Source organism: Acyrthosiphon pisum, chromosome A1, assembly GCF_005508785.2.
Source record: "Acyrthosiphon pisum isolate AL4f chromosome A1, pea_aphid_22Mar2018_4r6ur, whole genome shotgun sequence".
NCBI lineage: Eukaryota > Metazoa > Arthropoda > Insecta > Hemiptera > Aphididae > Acyrthosiphon > Acyrthosiphon pisum.
This window is the reverse complement of record NC_042494.1, coordinates 95,534,422-95,551,660: the sequence shown is the minus strand read 5'-3', so window position 1 is coordinate 95,551,660 and position 17,239 is coordinate 95,534,422. Positions and strand designations below refer to the sequence as shown.

Below are 17,239 nucleotides of genomic sequence, written 5' to 3'. Positions count from 1 at the left end.
AAGTTCAAATTTGACACATATATGTAAAATCACGAAAATTCGTAAATTATTTTATGCTAGAAATTCATAAAAGTTTTTCTTTTTAATTCTAAGATTTGGAAATTTAATACAAGGCTCCTAACATATTTTTACAATAGCAGTTGCAAAATAAAAGGAATACATTGTCACAATTTTTATTTATAAGCATTTAAAGTTCAAATTTATACGAAATATGTCAAAATTGCGAAAATTTGCAAGTAATTTAGTGGTTGAAAAATCGTAAAAATTTTTTCTTGTATAACTAAGTTTTTAAAATTTGGTACAAGGTTCTCCATAAGTTTTTCTTTAAAAATAATATATCCTAGACTGACAAATCATCTCCGTTCAGAATCGTTTTTCGTATACAATGATATAATATCATTGGATTCAAATTTAATTCCATCCATTACAGTAACCCACTTGTAACCTACTGTACAGCAGAGCGACATCCACGACTTACCCGCCTTTTTTTACTTGATTTTTTTATACTATATTATTTAAGTTGCTACAATCAGTGTTCGGACTTATCTAGATAATTATTTGTTCATCTTTTATCTTATCTAGATAAATAGTTACAAGGTATCTAAACGTTCATCTTAGATAATTTTTTTACTAATCTAAATAAATTCATCTAGATACATTTTTTATTGATAGAAATCGTGAAATTGTACCAAATTTTTAAATATTTATACAGATTCTCAAACAAAGTTTATGATTTATAAATAATGTAATTATTTTTATTTATATCATTATTATTGTTATGTTCCTAGTGCCTAACTAAAATATACCAAAATGTATAACAATTTAAAAAATAATTGTATCTTTTTTTTATCTAGATAAAAAAGTATTTATCTTTATCTAGATAAAAAAATACTCATTTAATCCGAACACTGGCTACAAATTGTAGCCTACAATGATCATTAACTATTACTATAATATTAACTATACATTAATAATTTATTTGATGTTGAATATCTTGTTTTAATACTATATGTCTATAGTTATTACCATTTTGTCTAAATTTATGTAACCTACAGTCTGACGTCTGTTACAGTGATTTTCAACTATTAACTGTATTATTATAGTTTATTTGATGTTACATACTTTACTATAGTACTGTGGGGAATTGGTATCATTAGTATGTTGATTATTATTTATATTATATTTTATTGTAGTTATAATCTTTTTATTATGTAACATTATTAACGTATCCGTTGCATAATGTTCATATATTATATCTATAGTTTTAATTAAGTTTGTCGCGAATGACGACCGTTGCTCGTCGCGTATTGTAAATACAGTATTAGTTATATTATTTATATTTTTGTATTAATTATTGATTATTATTTGAGTCAGTTGTTTCGCGTCAACTGCCGTGCAGTCACAAAAATTGTGCGAGCGTTCCGCTCTTTATTATATAAAATATTTATATATTTATCTTATTTTCTAAATTTTATATCGTGTGCGTAGCGGATATTAGTGTTTTATTATTTTATACAATATATGTGGCGCCACGCCTTTAATAAATATAATATTATACGAGGTAATATTACGGTGTTATATTTATTACGTAACTTCAGGGTACTTGGGTAAACCACAGTACTATATTTACTATTTTCCTGACAATTACGAACACAACAAAAAAATAAATAGCCAAATAGCCAATAGGTACAGCCGCATTGAAGTTATGCGTGAAAAAACATTTGTGGCCCTTGATTTATAAGATATATTATTAGTCATTTTTCGTATGCCTAAATAGTGATAATAAATTATCAATCACTACAGGCGTGGATTCAGAAGATTTTAACAGGGGGTGCTCAAAAAAAGGTGGGCAAGTGGGTGTCGCTCTGCTTTACAGTAGTTTACATTTGGATCACTGTATAGTCTGTAATGGCCATCATCTGGATGATGTTAAATTTGAATTTAATGATACAATATCATTGTATAAGAAAAACGGTTCTGAGCGTTTAAAATTTAAAATGTCCGTAAACAGATCAAAATGGTTCCAAATATTTTGTACATTTTATCAAGTATGGGAATTGATAAGATGTTATATATGATGTACATTTTAAGTATACCTATCTACAAGTATTCGTGTTTGAATTACAAGAAATTAAGAAAATCGCTACATGCCTACTCATGCCTACATGAGAAATCCAGAAAATATATAACGATTTAAAAATTAAATTTAACTTCCCAGTAGATATTTTTTTTTTGATAAGGTACTAATGAGGAATCTTGTAATAAATTTTCTAATTTTAGATTCAAAAATAAAAATTTTTATGAATTTTTACCTCAAAATAATTTGCACATGTGCATTTTCGTGATTTTTATGTATTTTGTCAACATTTTAACTTTAAATGCTTATAAGAAAAAATTGTGACTTTATTTTTAAAATTTTTCAACTGCCATTGAAATAATATATAATACATTTTTAAACTTTAAAATGTTATTGACATTCATAGAAAAAAATACTTATAAAATTGGAAACTAAAAATGTTCAAAACAAATATTTTGAAAATTTTATCGTGTATAGAAAATGCTAATATGAACATTCAGTGAAAATTGCATGTATCTGGTTATTTGTTTTTGAGTTACACCAAAAACCAGAATTGATTTCGTCGAAAACCGATATTGCTTAAAAATTCCCGTTTACCTTAATTTTAATTTTATTTTTCCCGGCGCTTTTAAAACTATTGTTATTTTAAATTTTGACCTTCTGAATGAAGAAACTAGTCTCATTTTCCCATCGGCCATCGATTGAGATACTGTGGAAGAAAATCGAAGCAGTTGTACTGCCACAAATACGGCGATGACAGACAATTAAAAAAACACATCATCTACACATCGCTCCGATCAGAATTTAAAAAAAAAATGGTTACACCTTTATATTTTAGATTATTATACAAATTTATTATATTAGTGGCTTAGACGACAGGGGGTGCCCGAGCACCCATAGCCCCCCTTGAATCCGCGCCTGAATCACTAATAATATTTGATAAAATGAGTTGCGCTATTACAATTTGAATTATTATCGCAATAATAATTATCATATATTTTATGAATCACGTGTCACAAATGTTTATTGACTAAATAAATTGTATCCTCTTGTCTCGACACATTTTTAAATATTATGTTGTGATATTTTCCTATAATCCACTTTACTTACATTTACAGTACACTATTATCGCACGACTGGTGTCCGTACATCACCGAAATGGGCGATCGCCCACGAGCGGGCAATATCTAACGCGTAACGACACTCATTACGTCGTCGATCCATCACGGCTGATCGAACCAGGTTTTTCTCACACAATCTCCGATAACCCGCGTTGGAATTAAAATATAAGCTACAATTCTCAACTTTAATTCTCAGACATCAAATTTGAAAATTGAATATTATGTGGTTCCCCAAAAGCTGTTAATCTTAGAATATCTAGTTGAAAATATACTGTCACAATTGTATTTCCTATTTAGATAAATTTGATACTTAAATGAAAAATAGTGATTTTACTTCTTGCGTAGTTTAAAAAGTATAAACCGTAGTGACAGAATTATGCATACCTACCATTCTTCAGTATATATACAACATTATTTTGGAAAATATTATATTAATTGACTATGATATTATAATTTTAATTGATTGTATGGACATACTACATACAATACACATGTATACTCACGTTACTATAATAATATTACTCACTCGATAAAGTACAATATTCTAGTGGTGTCCGTATAACTTCTTCTAAATCTAATAAATGTATAATAGAATATGTTACGAGGTTTTACGTGACACATTATAAACATAAAAATACAACACATTTATGACAAATTCTATAAACTATGTATATAAATAAATATAAAAATATTATATAACTTACCATCATTGTTTTCTTTAGCGGCTTCTGAATAAAATTCAAGTAAATAGCCTGCCAGTAAGGTTTTAATATCACATAAAGAATAAAATAAATTAATGTTATAACTATATTCTGTAACGTTTAAAAATGATTGTTTATTTTAACCTACTATATTAGAATTTTTAAAATTTTGTAGTATTTCGTATCGTCTATACGTCTGTATATTATGATTAATGAGTTTTTTAAAAGTAGTTTGATTAACTGCAGATCGGATATGGATTGCTAGCTGTAGTGTTTTTTTAACTGGGAAAAATCGTATTGGTTATATAATGGAAAATGTTAGTTAGTATTTATAACACGCAAAAAAACCTTCATAGGTAGCTATTATTAAGAAGATAAATTAAAAAACGAAAAGAAATTATGTCCATATGAGCCTAATTATGTTACAGTACTACCCACATGTTGAGAATTTGGTAAATGGATACTTTATATTGTCTATTGAATCATTTTTATAAAATGGATAATTTGTACGGAGAAAATAAACTAGGAAATATGTTTTTTTAAATGATATAACATTAAATAGTTCAAAACTTTAGATCAACTGCATGCGATCACAATCGCCATAATCATCAGAAATATAGACCTCCGTTAAAAATTGAAATATCAGGTACAATTTTAGCGAACGATGGTTTAGTTGTATATTCTATAAACTCGTTGGATTAGCCTATCCACGATTCTGAATTTATTTATGATTTTTGTTATTAGAAAAATAAGTTGTTCAGTTGGAAAAAAATGCTCAAAGCCTATACTCATCAGTCATCACGAACATATTATAGGTACTTACCTAGAAGATTTTAGATTAATGTATTTTCTTGTGAAGAGTAGCAGTGACAGGTTTAATAACTCTAGCCATGTAAGTAGGCACAAAGAGGAGTAAGTAGAACCTACCTACAACCCTACCTACGTTCTCCAGAATTTATTTTAAAAAAAAAATACGAAATTACAACAATATGTATTGTCTACCTATGAATGGGCACTAAATGTATGTGATTTTGCACATGAGAACAAATCACGGCAAACATAAATTAATCTAAAAATATATAAAAATCATTTGGTACATCAAAATGAAAATAATCATAGAATATTAGATTCGGATTAATGGTCTCTGTTAAAATAATCATTTTAAAGTTCCAATTCGTTGAATTATAATGTAAATTTCTTTTTCATCAAAATTAAATTGATTTTTATACAAAAAAAAAAGCTATTGTTTTAAATTAATAAATTGTTAAAGTTATAATATTTTTGTAGAGAATTAATGATCTGTAAAGACTGATTGTTACCCATATTTTAATTTTAAGAAGTTCTATTTATTATAATAGATTAGATAAGATTAGATCTTGTGATTAGATAGTTTTATGTTAAATGAGACTGTATAGTAGCTGTTTATTACACTCTATTTAGGATAAGATTAAATCACTTGGCCGACCAAAACTCATGCCCACCACAATAGACCCCCCTCCAACACCGTTTCATGCATAAACACTGTGGCTGCACCGACGATGATTGTCGACCAATAAGAAAACGCTTAATAATCACCTGGGGATTAGACGGTGATCGACGGCTCAATCTACGGTCATGAAAGTGTTTTAATCTTAACCTTCATAGAATTTTTTCATACAGATAAAAACATTAAATTACTAAAATGTTCAGGTAATTTCTCCTTATTATCTTCCAGGATATCAATATTTTTGTCTTCGGGACTGTCAATTTTTTTGTCATCAGAACTAATAGATGTCAAATCCGCTTGGGTTTCCAATGTAGTAAAAACAACTTTTTTGGGTAAAGTCATATTAGTATCACAATCAAGTTTAATCATTTTATTCATGTACTTTATATATTCCGTTTCGTCATCTTGAATATCCAATTTTTCAATGATAATGATCCGCAAATGTTAAGTTCCGCACAATTTATGAAAAAAAAAAGTTTAAAAAACATCATATTATAATACCTATGCACATTGGTATGTTATCACATGCGATTGAGGTTGATTGTGGATAATGTAATAGACTCTGTATTTTATATAAAAACAAATGCCTGATATTCTTTTAATTTATAGACTATTGCCACTTTAAATTACTTACCAAATTGCAGTAAAAAGTTCATATTATATAATGGAAATCCAGCTATAAACAATATATCATACGTATGTATATTACTCACTAAAGTCAAAGACAGATTCATCAATGGTTTAAAATATTTAACATAATGGGAATTCATCACGGTATAATATATATGGTTATGTATAAAAATAATTGTTAAAAACTTAATATAATAATGTATTATATTAATAAACCAATAAACCAAAATTTAGTGTTTGGAAGGAACGGATTCCTGGAACTAATTCATTTTTAAAGAACGGCACGATGAACGAATTCCTTTTTATAAAAATGAACTAGTTATTTTTTTTAAGAAAAAATAACAAAATTGTTCGTTTCTTTCTGGTTCCAATAATTTACACAGATAAGCATGTAAAAATTGAAATTAAGATAATATATTTTTTTAATGTGTATAATGTATATTCATAATTAGTGATTTTTATCGAATATCAACATACGTTAACATAAAATTTAATTTTGAAGAAAATCTCAAAATATATAATAATATATTGCGTAAATATATAAAATATGTACCTACTTGTAGTTTTATATTATAAATAAAAACTAAAGAAGTATGCATAATACGAAAAAAAAACATTTATAATTAAATACAATTTTTGAATTTATTTGGAACTAAAAAAGGAACTCGTTCATTTTCCAAAGTATCGACAAAGGAACGAATTCTTTTTTTTAAAAAAACAACGAGGAACGGAACGAATTCATTTTTATAAGGAACTTGCCAAACACTGCCAAAAGTTATTGAGAGGTAGCCTAAATGAAAATCGTACTTACGCCGAAACCCAAATTTTCGTAAAATGCCTGTTAGATATTTTCCAAAATTAAAAATCTAATATTAACAATTATACAATTTATTTAAAGAGATAATATATGAAAATTATTATTATAATCAAATAAAAAATAAACCTAAAAGTAGACAGTTAATGTTAAATCTAACTAAATTCTCATAACGCAAGTCACTACCACAGAATGTTTTTAGAAATAACTGTGGGTTGTTAGAAGTTTTTACTCATAGGTAGTTCTCATAAGAAGAAGTTGGTTACCTATGAAATAGGTACATAAGAAGTGAATGAATACCGAAAGTTATATTTTGGTACAAAATAAAGCTTATTATAATAAATGATATTTTAAATATCATAAAGGTGTACTGGATATATATTTTTCATAAAGTTATACCTAGTACGTCATACATTTTAGTAATTTTATCATCGTTATGTTATTTATTATGATACAAACATATTTTAAAATGTATGAACTATATAATTTACTTATTTGAAGTCTCTTACCCCTGCATTCTAAAAAATAAAAATAAAAATATCATACAATTTGATAAATTACTCGATAGTCAAAATTTACAAATGTTATTGATGGGGTATTACTTTATTAGTAATATCATAGGTACTATATACCTTCATTATATTACACATGTAAATTATACATAACAAATAGATAGATAAAATATAGATATTTTTCGGTTCAAACAAAACCATAAGTTGTAATTAAACCATCATAAAGGTATTCTTTCACACATTTAAAGCACTTAATAATTATGGTTATAGTATACAAACAAGTTGTGAAATGCATTAACTTTAATTTAATTTATAAAGTCTCTTAACCTTGCGTTCTAAAAAATAAAAGAGTACTGCATTTAATAAATTATTTAATATTTAAAATTGACAAATTACATAGGTACATCATAACATAAATACTACTTAAATTATGTTTTTATATATGTTGTTTGTCTGTTTTTTAGCTAATGACTCAAGAACTACTGTAGGTACCCTTTTCAATAAAATGTTTACCATTAGATATTATAAGATAGTTTGAGGCTTTTCACTGGGCACCTGCCGTCGGCTCCTGACAAGGAACAGTTTTTGAATTTTGAGTTGATGCTTTATTAGAGTGATCCGATCGTTTTGAATTTACGTATTTAAATTGTCTGCATTATTTATTTGTACCGCTCGATTTTTTACAGTACCTATATGAAAGTGTTGCAGCGACACGCAATTTGCAATAACGATAGGTCTGCATACGCTGCACCAAACGGTATGGCCCACGGTCATGCGCTGCTTAGCGCACCATACGTCACACGGTCACCTGTCGTCACCTGTCCGTTATCGCCGCTGATAACGCGATCGTTGCATGTACATGAAGTTGCCCCCCTCCCCCACATTGTCAGAATGACTCCAAAATACCACCAAATAATTGCAAATCGAGTTTCGTTAATTGCAAATCACCCAGTTTTGACTAAAATCAATTTCAAAATTGGGGGGCAACTTCATGTAGCCCCCCCACTTTGTCCGATTCATTTCAAAATACCGCCAAATAATTTTAAATTACTTGCAACTAATTACAAATCAAGTTTTGCTTATTGCAAATCATTTTTTATATTTTTACGAGTTTTTCAATTTTTTAGCCAGACCCCCACTTTGTCTGATCCATTGATTTGTTATTTTATATATTTGTTATTTTGTATATTTTTGCTTACCTAGATACAATTGATTTAAATCATATTAATATTTTTTTTTCTAAAATTTTCCTATCAGAACACTATCCAATTGGAGGTCCGTCAGCTTGGCACCCCAAATTCAAAATTTCGGTGTCAAACCTAACAAAAAAATTAGTAACCAATTCATAACAATTTGTAACCACAAAATCAGAATTTGTAACCTCAGTCTTAACCCCCCAATCTGTGTTATAATTTTCGGGTGATGGGCACAAAACTATAAACAACTATCCACGGGGGTGGAGCAAAGGGGACACAGCTAGTATTAGTATAACATTTTTTTATCCTATTAAGATATTTTTTTAATAACCTGGTTTTTTATTAATTTTAATTTTTTTAATTTTTCATTCAGCGTTTTTTATCTTTTTTAGATTTTTTAACCTATTAAGATATTTTTTAATCTAACTGGACTTTTTTTTATTAATTTTCAATTTTTAATTTAATGAAAAATGTTTTATTAAAATGATTTTTTATCCTATATAGGATTTTTAGATTTTTATGAAAAATTAATAAAATAATCATCGTAAAATTAAAAAAATATCTTAATGGGATAAAAAAATCTTATATCAATATTATATTATTATTTTTATATATTAATTATATATTTTTCTAATTTAAGTATGCTTTTTTTATTAATTTTCAACCAACTTCTTTAAAATTAAAAAATAATAACCTCACAGTCAGAATTTATTACCTAAGTCTCAACCCCCAAATTATTTTTTTCTATATGGGTTTCACAATGTAGGTGCGTGAAGTTGGCCGCACAGTATGACAATTTTGGCACCAAATTTTGTTAAAAATGTATAAGTCATTTGTAATTGTATGAAAGCACGATTTGGTAATTTGTAAGACCAGCAGTTTTTAATTATCCTCAAAAGTTAAGATTACTCTTGTCTTAAAACAGCTGCCGTGGAAACCACTACAGGTACTTACTGGGTTTCAAAAAATGTTTGGTTATTGTTGGTTACTGTTCTTAACACTGTTATCAAATTTGTTTATCCTTATTGATAACTCTTTTCAGTATTAATATAAATGTTAGTAATTTCAAAAAGGTTGTCGATACTGATTGTAACTATTGATATTTATTGTGAATATCGATGTCGATTGTGATTTGTGACTATCATTATCAATTGTGACTATCGATGTTGATATGTATACTGTTGATTTAACTGGTTCAACAGCAGATGTCTCTTTCAGGCGGCACACCAATGCCACACACAAGAATTGCTTACCGTAACAAAAATAATTGTTTTGTTTTTCTGGAAGTGACCGTAGGAATGTAGAACCTTGAAGATCTGGAGTGTCTGCATTTTCTGTGAGTTGTATATCGTTTACACAAACTCAATGCGTGGTCAATAATTTAAAAAAAAAATTAGATTACTTAAGCATAACACCGGAATTCTCGTAATCCGACCACTGCTACCAAAAATGTTATGGATTTTACAAACAACACAAATAAAAACATACCAACCAATTAAATACTAAAACGATTTATGTATTTATTATAAAATTAGTCGTTAAAAATTATAAGTATAGCTTGCTACAAATTGTTGATCTAACATTATGACACCCCATATACAAAAACCCTTAATCATCGAATCCCACTGTCGCAGCGTTGTTCAATACACTTTACGTTTTACTATAATTACAATGAAATGCGATATTAAAATTATGAAAAATTATTTAATATTCAGGGGTTAACTCGTTTTTAGTACACAATAACTTATCATTGAATTCAAATATATTTCACCTATATCACAACGACATACTCGACAACTACAGTGCGCAATCGTGTTGCCTTTTCCAGCCTTTTTTTATTGTAGTGTTTTGCTGTTTCAAAAAGAGACTACTGGCACGTGTTTAACAAATGGAAAAGTCATTTTGTCACCACTTCCAGAGCCACCAGAACCACTTTTAACTTATATTCCTGAAGCTGTCTACTCTAGATTCCAAACACTTTAAAGAAGATATTCATAAATACAACTGCTCCTTTCAAATTACATTTTTTGAAGCAACGAATATTATGACTTAAGAGATACTACTATATACTAGGTCTTCCACCCAGTATTACTCATGCCAAAAACCTCTTAATTGCTTCACTATTTTATGCTATGCAACATATAACGTATGCTACGTAAAATAAAATTGTTGTTTTATATTTTCGATACATAAATATATATATATATATATATATATATATATATATATATTTATTTCATGTTTATGTATTTTAATTAATTAAGTTTAAAATATTGTGATGCGGGGGTTCCTAAAGTTGTACGGTTACCGAAAAATAATATTTTAAAAAACAGAAACGTAATAATACGTTGTGAAAGGGTTAAAAAAATTTTTTTAAGAATTTTTAAACTTTAAATAATTATAAAAAAATAATGAGAATATGGATTTTTAAAATTTTTCAAATAATATTGCGACAATATATTAATAGCCTTGTATTATATTGTCAAGCTTTTTTACCCAACAAATACAATTTTATTGACATTCATAGGACAAAAAAACTAAAAAAATTGGAAACTAACAATGTCCGTAAACTGTTCAAAACATATCCAAATATTATGGAAATTTTTTCGTGTATAGAAAATGCTAATATAAACAACCAGTGAAAATTTAAAGTGTCTACAGTGATTTGTTCTATAGTTACACCAAAAACCAAAATCGAATTTGTCGAAAACCGATTTTCCTTGATTTTTTTTGTTTTTCTCGGAACTTTTCAATACTAATGAAAATATGGGATTTTCACTTCTCAAATGCACTAACCAGATTCACATTGAACAAGTTACTGAAGTTGAAAATCAAAGCATTTATTTCGACTACTTATCGTGTACACAGACTTAAATTTTTAAATTTTTAAAATTTAAAAAAAAAACACACATTGTTGTAAAATCTATACATTCATCGCTCCACTCAGAATTTAAAAATATATAAATTGAAACAAACTATCATCATCATACACATTTTTTTCATTTTTATTCTTCAATGTTTCGAACAAAATATATGTAGTTAATTATAAAAATAATATTTTTATGTACAAATATTATACCGATGGATAATATTATGAACTATTATAAACTATCCCTTTTAAAATAGGTAAGTACAAAGTATATAATATAATATTATCATGATATTAGTGGTATAGTTATCAATTGCTATAGGTAAATTTTTATATTTTAATGTTTAACCATAAAATAATAATTGTTAGTTATTACCTTTCCAATATCTCAAACCGCATGTTATATCAAAAATGACTGTTAATACTATTAAAGTTTTATATGAAATCATTCTTATTGTTCAAAGGACTGACTATAAACTTTGCTTGGCAATGGATGTATGTAATGTGATTAAACTCTTAAGGAGAATAGGTAGGTTAAAATGAACAATATTATGCACGCCAAAGTAGTGCCTGTTTACTTAGATGTTAATGCATTATAACAACTAAACAACTAAACAAACATTTTCTGAGTTCGCGTTTTCAGCTCAACCGAAACGGTCGCACACAGCAAAGTCCATCTGCACATCGATAACGTCTCTAACGGTTCAACTCGAATATAAGCAAACATATATAAGGTTAATTAACTTTAAATAATGTAAATCACACCAAAACTGACAATGATTGTCGATTCTAAATCGCCCATAAATAGGGGCCAAAACAACTCTTTTGCCACTAAAGCGCCAAATAATCTACACCGCAACAATAAAACAATCAAAACACCTATAAGTAATCAAAAGGTCTCACCCAAAACCAACCCAACTTCACAGCTCAATAAAAATCCAGACCAAACCTCACCAAATCAAATATATCCAAACTTAAAAACCAATGAAAACCAAATATCATTCGCTAGTGCAGCTGGCAAAACGCGTAACCCAGAAAAAGAGCAAGCTATAATAATTAAAATAACTGACGACATTCAGCAACATGAATATATATATGCAATAGCAGAAATAATAAAACCTGAAAACATATTATTCATGTCACGCATATCTAAAGATAGATTCTGCATATTCCTATCATCGGTAGAACTGGTTGACTGCGTCGCTAATCACCCAACACCAATAACGATCAACGAAAAACCAATTAAAATAAGAAAATACTTCAACCCTGACAAAAGAATAATAATATCAAATGTATGTCCAACAAACCCAAATGAAACAATTCTAAGCGAACTCAGCAACATTGACATAAGCCCCATCAGTCAAATAATTCACCTCAGAGCCGGCGTCAAAAAAGAAGAATTCGCACACATCCTAAGCTTCCGAAGACAAATGTTCATATCCACAGAAACCACCAAAAATCTCCCAAACTCTATACTTATTAACCACGAAGGAGCGAATCACAGAATTTTTTTTCGGATGATTCACTAACTTGCTACATATGTAAAAAAAATCAGACACATTTCTTCCAGCTGCAAAGAAATATCAGAAACAACCATAAGAAATCAGAACAATTCAGAAAAAATAAACGACGCGCACACCTCACAACAAAAACACACACATTAACAACAATTCAAGCAAGCAACACACAAATATAACATCCTATAGAGAACCCAATTAAAATCACTGAAATAAAAATCATTGATAATATGGAAACCGACTTAATATTATAATAATATAATTAAATTCAATTCAATTCATTATTGATGTCTCAAAACTTTAATTTAATACAATGGAATCTCAACGGATTCTATAAAAAATACAACGAACTACAACTAATCATTCAAAAACACAACCCAAAAATATTATGTTTACAAAAAACCAATTTTAATGATAACTCAATAGGAAACATTCCAGTATATTCAGGATACCATATAAATCGTACAAATGCACTCCACTCCAGCGGTGGGGTATCCATCTATTCCTCCGACACTCTCTTCATTACACAAATAAACCTATTAACTAGTTTAGAAGCAGTAGCGATAACAATACACGGAAGAGAAATAATTACTGTATGCAATATATATCTACCTAATCAAACAAATTTTAACGATAATGACCTAGTCAAAATAATCAGTCAACTATCTACACCGTACATAATCAGTGGCGATTTTAACAGCCCCAACGAAATATGGGGCTCATTAACAACGGACAAACGTGGCAAATCATTAGAAAAATTATTGAAAAACGACAATCTAACCCTATTAAATACAGGAGTCAACACACGGCTAAATCCTCATAATGGAAACTTCTCAGCAATCGATCTATCCTTTTCCAACTCAGCATAAGCCCAGCGAATCTCTTGGACAGTTGACACCGAAATAAACAGTAGTGACCATATTCCAATTTTCATATCTATTATATCTAGGAAATGCGACAAAAAAGACAATCCCGGATCAAGATGGAATTTAAAACATCCAAACTGGCAACTCTACTCAGACATTATTGAAAAAGAAATACAAATAAAAAACACAATAATCAATAATTCAACACCACAACAACAAATCGAATTTTTTACAAATTTAATCATAAACACCGCCGAAAAAACAATCGGCAAATGTACAAATAATAACAAACCAAAAGTACCGTGGTGGAACGACAATATAAAAACAGCAATGAAACTCAAAAAAACACAGCACTAAACCACTACAAAAAGACGAACAATTTCAACGACTTCATTGTTTTTTAAAAAACTCAGGGCCCATACCAAATACTTAATCAAAAATAGTAAAATCAACTCTTGGCAAGACTTTACATCAAATCTAAGCTTGAAAGTGGACCCTTCCAGCGTCTGGAATAAAATAAAATCGTTAAAAGTTTTGAAACGCAACAACCAAATTAACATACTTAACAATGGAACCATAATCTCTCGACAAGAAACAGCAAAACAAATAGGCGAATACTTCCAAAAAAATAGTAGTAATTTAAACAATACTACCGAATTTAGAAAAACAAAACTCAAAGCAGAAAAGACACCGATTTAGTCCAAAATTAACCAAAATAATCCGCTACGGATAAAACTCAACGAAGACATTTAAAATCAACGAAATACTCCATGCTCTATCTAAGTGTAAAAGTAAAAGCTCCGGCCCAGATGGAATACCATTTTCTTTTATCCACCACCTACCCTCTAATGGAAAGACCCTTTTATGTCATATCTACAATATTATCTGGAAAAACAACTTCTTCTCCAACAAACGTTTCTAAAACCGCTTCTAAAACCAAATAAACCTAAATTCTAAGTGGACAGCTACATACCAATCTCCCTAATTAATAATATCAGCAAAATACTCGAAAAATAGCAAATTCAAAGCTATTGTGGTATTTAGAAAAAATAAATTACCTATCATCCTTCCAAAACGGGTTCCGAAAAAATAAATCCACAATCGACAGCTAAGGATATATCCAAACCGAAATAAATAAAATATTCTCTGAAAATCAATCTATGAGTCTAATAAGCTTAGACATAGAAAAAGCATATGACCACACGCGGAAACATCAAATAATCTCAAAATTAAGCATAATATTATGCCACGGAAACTTATTAAATTATATTAAAAAATTTTTACAAACCAAACCATTCCAGGTAAAACTAAATAATACAACTTCAGAAACTTTTTCTCAAGAAAATGGAATCCCACAAGGGTTAAGTCTATCCCCAACATTATTTTTAATAGCCATAAATGGTATAACAAACTGCATCACTGAACCCATCAAGTACACCCTCAGATGACCTAAATATTTTCTACAGAAGCAAACAAACCCAATCCAAACTATGCTTCAAGAAAGCTTAAACAACCTAATAAAGTGGTCTTCAGAAACAGGCTTCAATTTTTCTCCAAGTAAATCACAGAGTATCTGTCTTACAAAAAAAAGAAATCAAAAACCTCCAACTTTTAAAATAAATAAACTAACGATTGTTTTCTCCACTCCCAAAGTTGGAAAATCATTGTTTTTTTTTTTGGCATTAATTAGTTTGAAATTTGTGTGAACATTTTTTAGAATTAATCGTATAATGGGGTTTGTACAAAATCAACAAATTTAATTTTTTCTAGTAGTTGTCCAAAGTAATGTGACCTAGATAATGATTTTCGCATGGATTATTGAAACTCTGTTGTAAATATATCTGTAAGGTAAAATAATACATTATGATGTTGTTATATTTCATACTAAATATTTTTAATGTTTGTTAACATATTGTAAAATTGTTAATTTTGTGTTTTCATAAAAAATATTTATACAAAAGTAAGATTAACAAAAATGAGTATCTAGGTATAAAGACATTAACCTTAGAACTAACCTAACCTAACTTATTACAGAAAAAAATTTATGAAATATACCATATTGTTATTTTTTAATATCGTTGAATAGGCTTCATTCTCAGTGCTTTCGATATAATGTTACTACATGAATACATGATAAAATTGAAACGTTTTTTTTTGTTTATTAATGGTTGCATTTGATTGCAGGTTATATTTACGAATCATTTCAGAAAGCTAGGTACAATTACGCCGATTTGTCTTATCCGATATATCTGACTATAATTTCGTGTGTGTTTATCCAATGTAAGTATGACAATAATGTTAGTGAGAACTGTACAGACTCGAATAATACATCATCGCCAAAGCTGAATAAAGCATTTACAAGTGCCCATCCTAATATATTATAATTTATGGAGACTTTAAACAGCATTCAGACATTAAATTATATTATATTTTTAAGTATTAATAGAAGGCAACTTAATTGCAAACAGTAAAGATTTAACAAACACTTGGGCTGAGTACATTAATAAGAAGCTTATGCGAATTGAATATTTAAAGAAAGTTTGCTTCAAGTTTGCAAATCACCAATTTTAAATTGTATTTATACATTTTTAGACTTGGCAGCGCAAATTTGGAAATTAGTACCCCGGTGAAAATAACTTTCTACGAATTTTGAAAATTGTCCAACTGTGATTTTTCATCCTATTAGGGTTTTTTAGATTTTAATTTTTTTTCTTCTAGGATTTTTTAATTTAACTAATCTTTTTTTATTGGACTTTAGCTGTTTTTTATGCTTTTTAGATTTTTTTTCTATTAAGATATTTTTTAAATTTAACGAGACAGATTTACTCCACATTAAAATTCTCTCAATAGCGCGCACTATGTTTGTAAACAGCGCGTATAGTGAACAAAACATGCAATTATTGATCAACTGTCACCGCGGACCTCTACCGAAGCATCGCCAGCTGAACGCCAGTGAACTATTAAGTGTGTTGTGCCCAACAACGTATGCCGAGAATACACACTAGATCACGCAAACGACGCTCTCCTTTTCGGCACAAGTTGTACCAGCCGTCACCGGCAACTTAAATCAACTTATACCGGTGATGTAATGATACGTCGGGACCACGCGTCACCTATATGACGTACTAGCCGGAAGACACTATACTCCGTCGAAGATATAACATCAAATGCCACTGAAAACAATCACAACCAAGTATCAATGTGAGACCGCGGAGGATGCTGGAACAGTCCTTAAATATACACCGTGAACGACAGCCACAACACAACAGTATCTGTTCCGACTTTAATTCAAAATACGCACTAGTGATGGGTAGATTTTTGAAAATATCGATACTATGTATACATATGGCATATATAAATGAAATATCGTTATTTAAGTTATATCGATAAATTTTCTATGATTAGTTTAATTGTTATGTCCCTTGTCTGTTGTCAATCATAATTTAAACT

The 17,239-nt window shown here is 28.8% G+C and overlaps 1 protein-coding gene across 2 annotated transcripts in view; it reads right to left on the bottom strand.

Moving 5' to 3' along the window:
* LOC100571823 overlaps positions 1-11,971 on the bottom strand; it is an 18,732-nt gene extending 6,761 nt beyond the window's left edge. Inside the window, exons 1-7 of one of the 2 annotated variants that reach the window (XM_029487827.1) lie at positions 11,783-11,971; positions 7,339-7,347; positions 6,827-6,853; positions 6,020-6,061; positions 5,577-5,789; positions 3,903-3,926; positions 3,725-3,772 (exon numbers count right to left, since the gene is read on the bottom strand). In XM_029487827.1, the coding sequence (XP_029343687.1) occupies positions 3,725-3,772; positions 3,903-3,926; positions 5,577-5,789; positions 6,020-6,061; positions 6,827-6,853; positions 7,339-7,347; positions 11,783-11,855 (436 nt within the window). In that variant the 5' untranslated portion in view covers positions 11,856-11,971. Of the gene's footprint in view, positions 1-3,724; positions 3,773-3,902; positions 3,951-5,576; positions 5,790-6,019; positions 6,062-6,826; positions 6,854-7,338; positions 7,348-11,782 lie in introns of both variants that reach the window. The other variant, XM_008182741.3, reaches the window with a different exon arrangement.
* Positions 11,972-17,239: the final 5,268 nt, after the last annotated feature.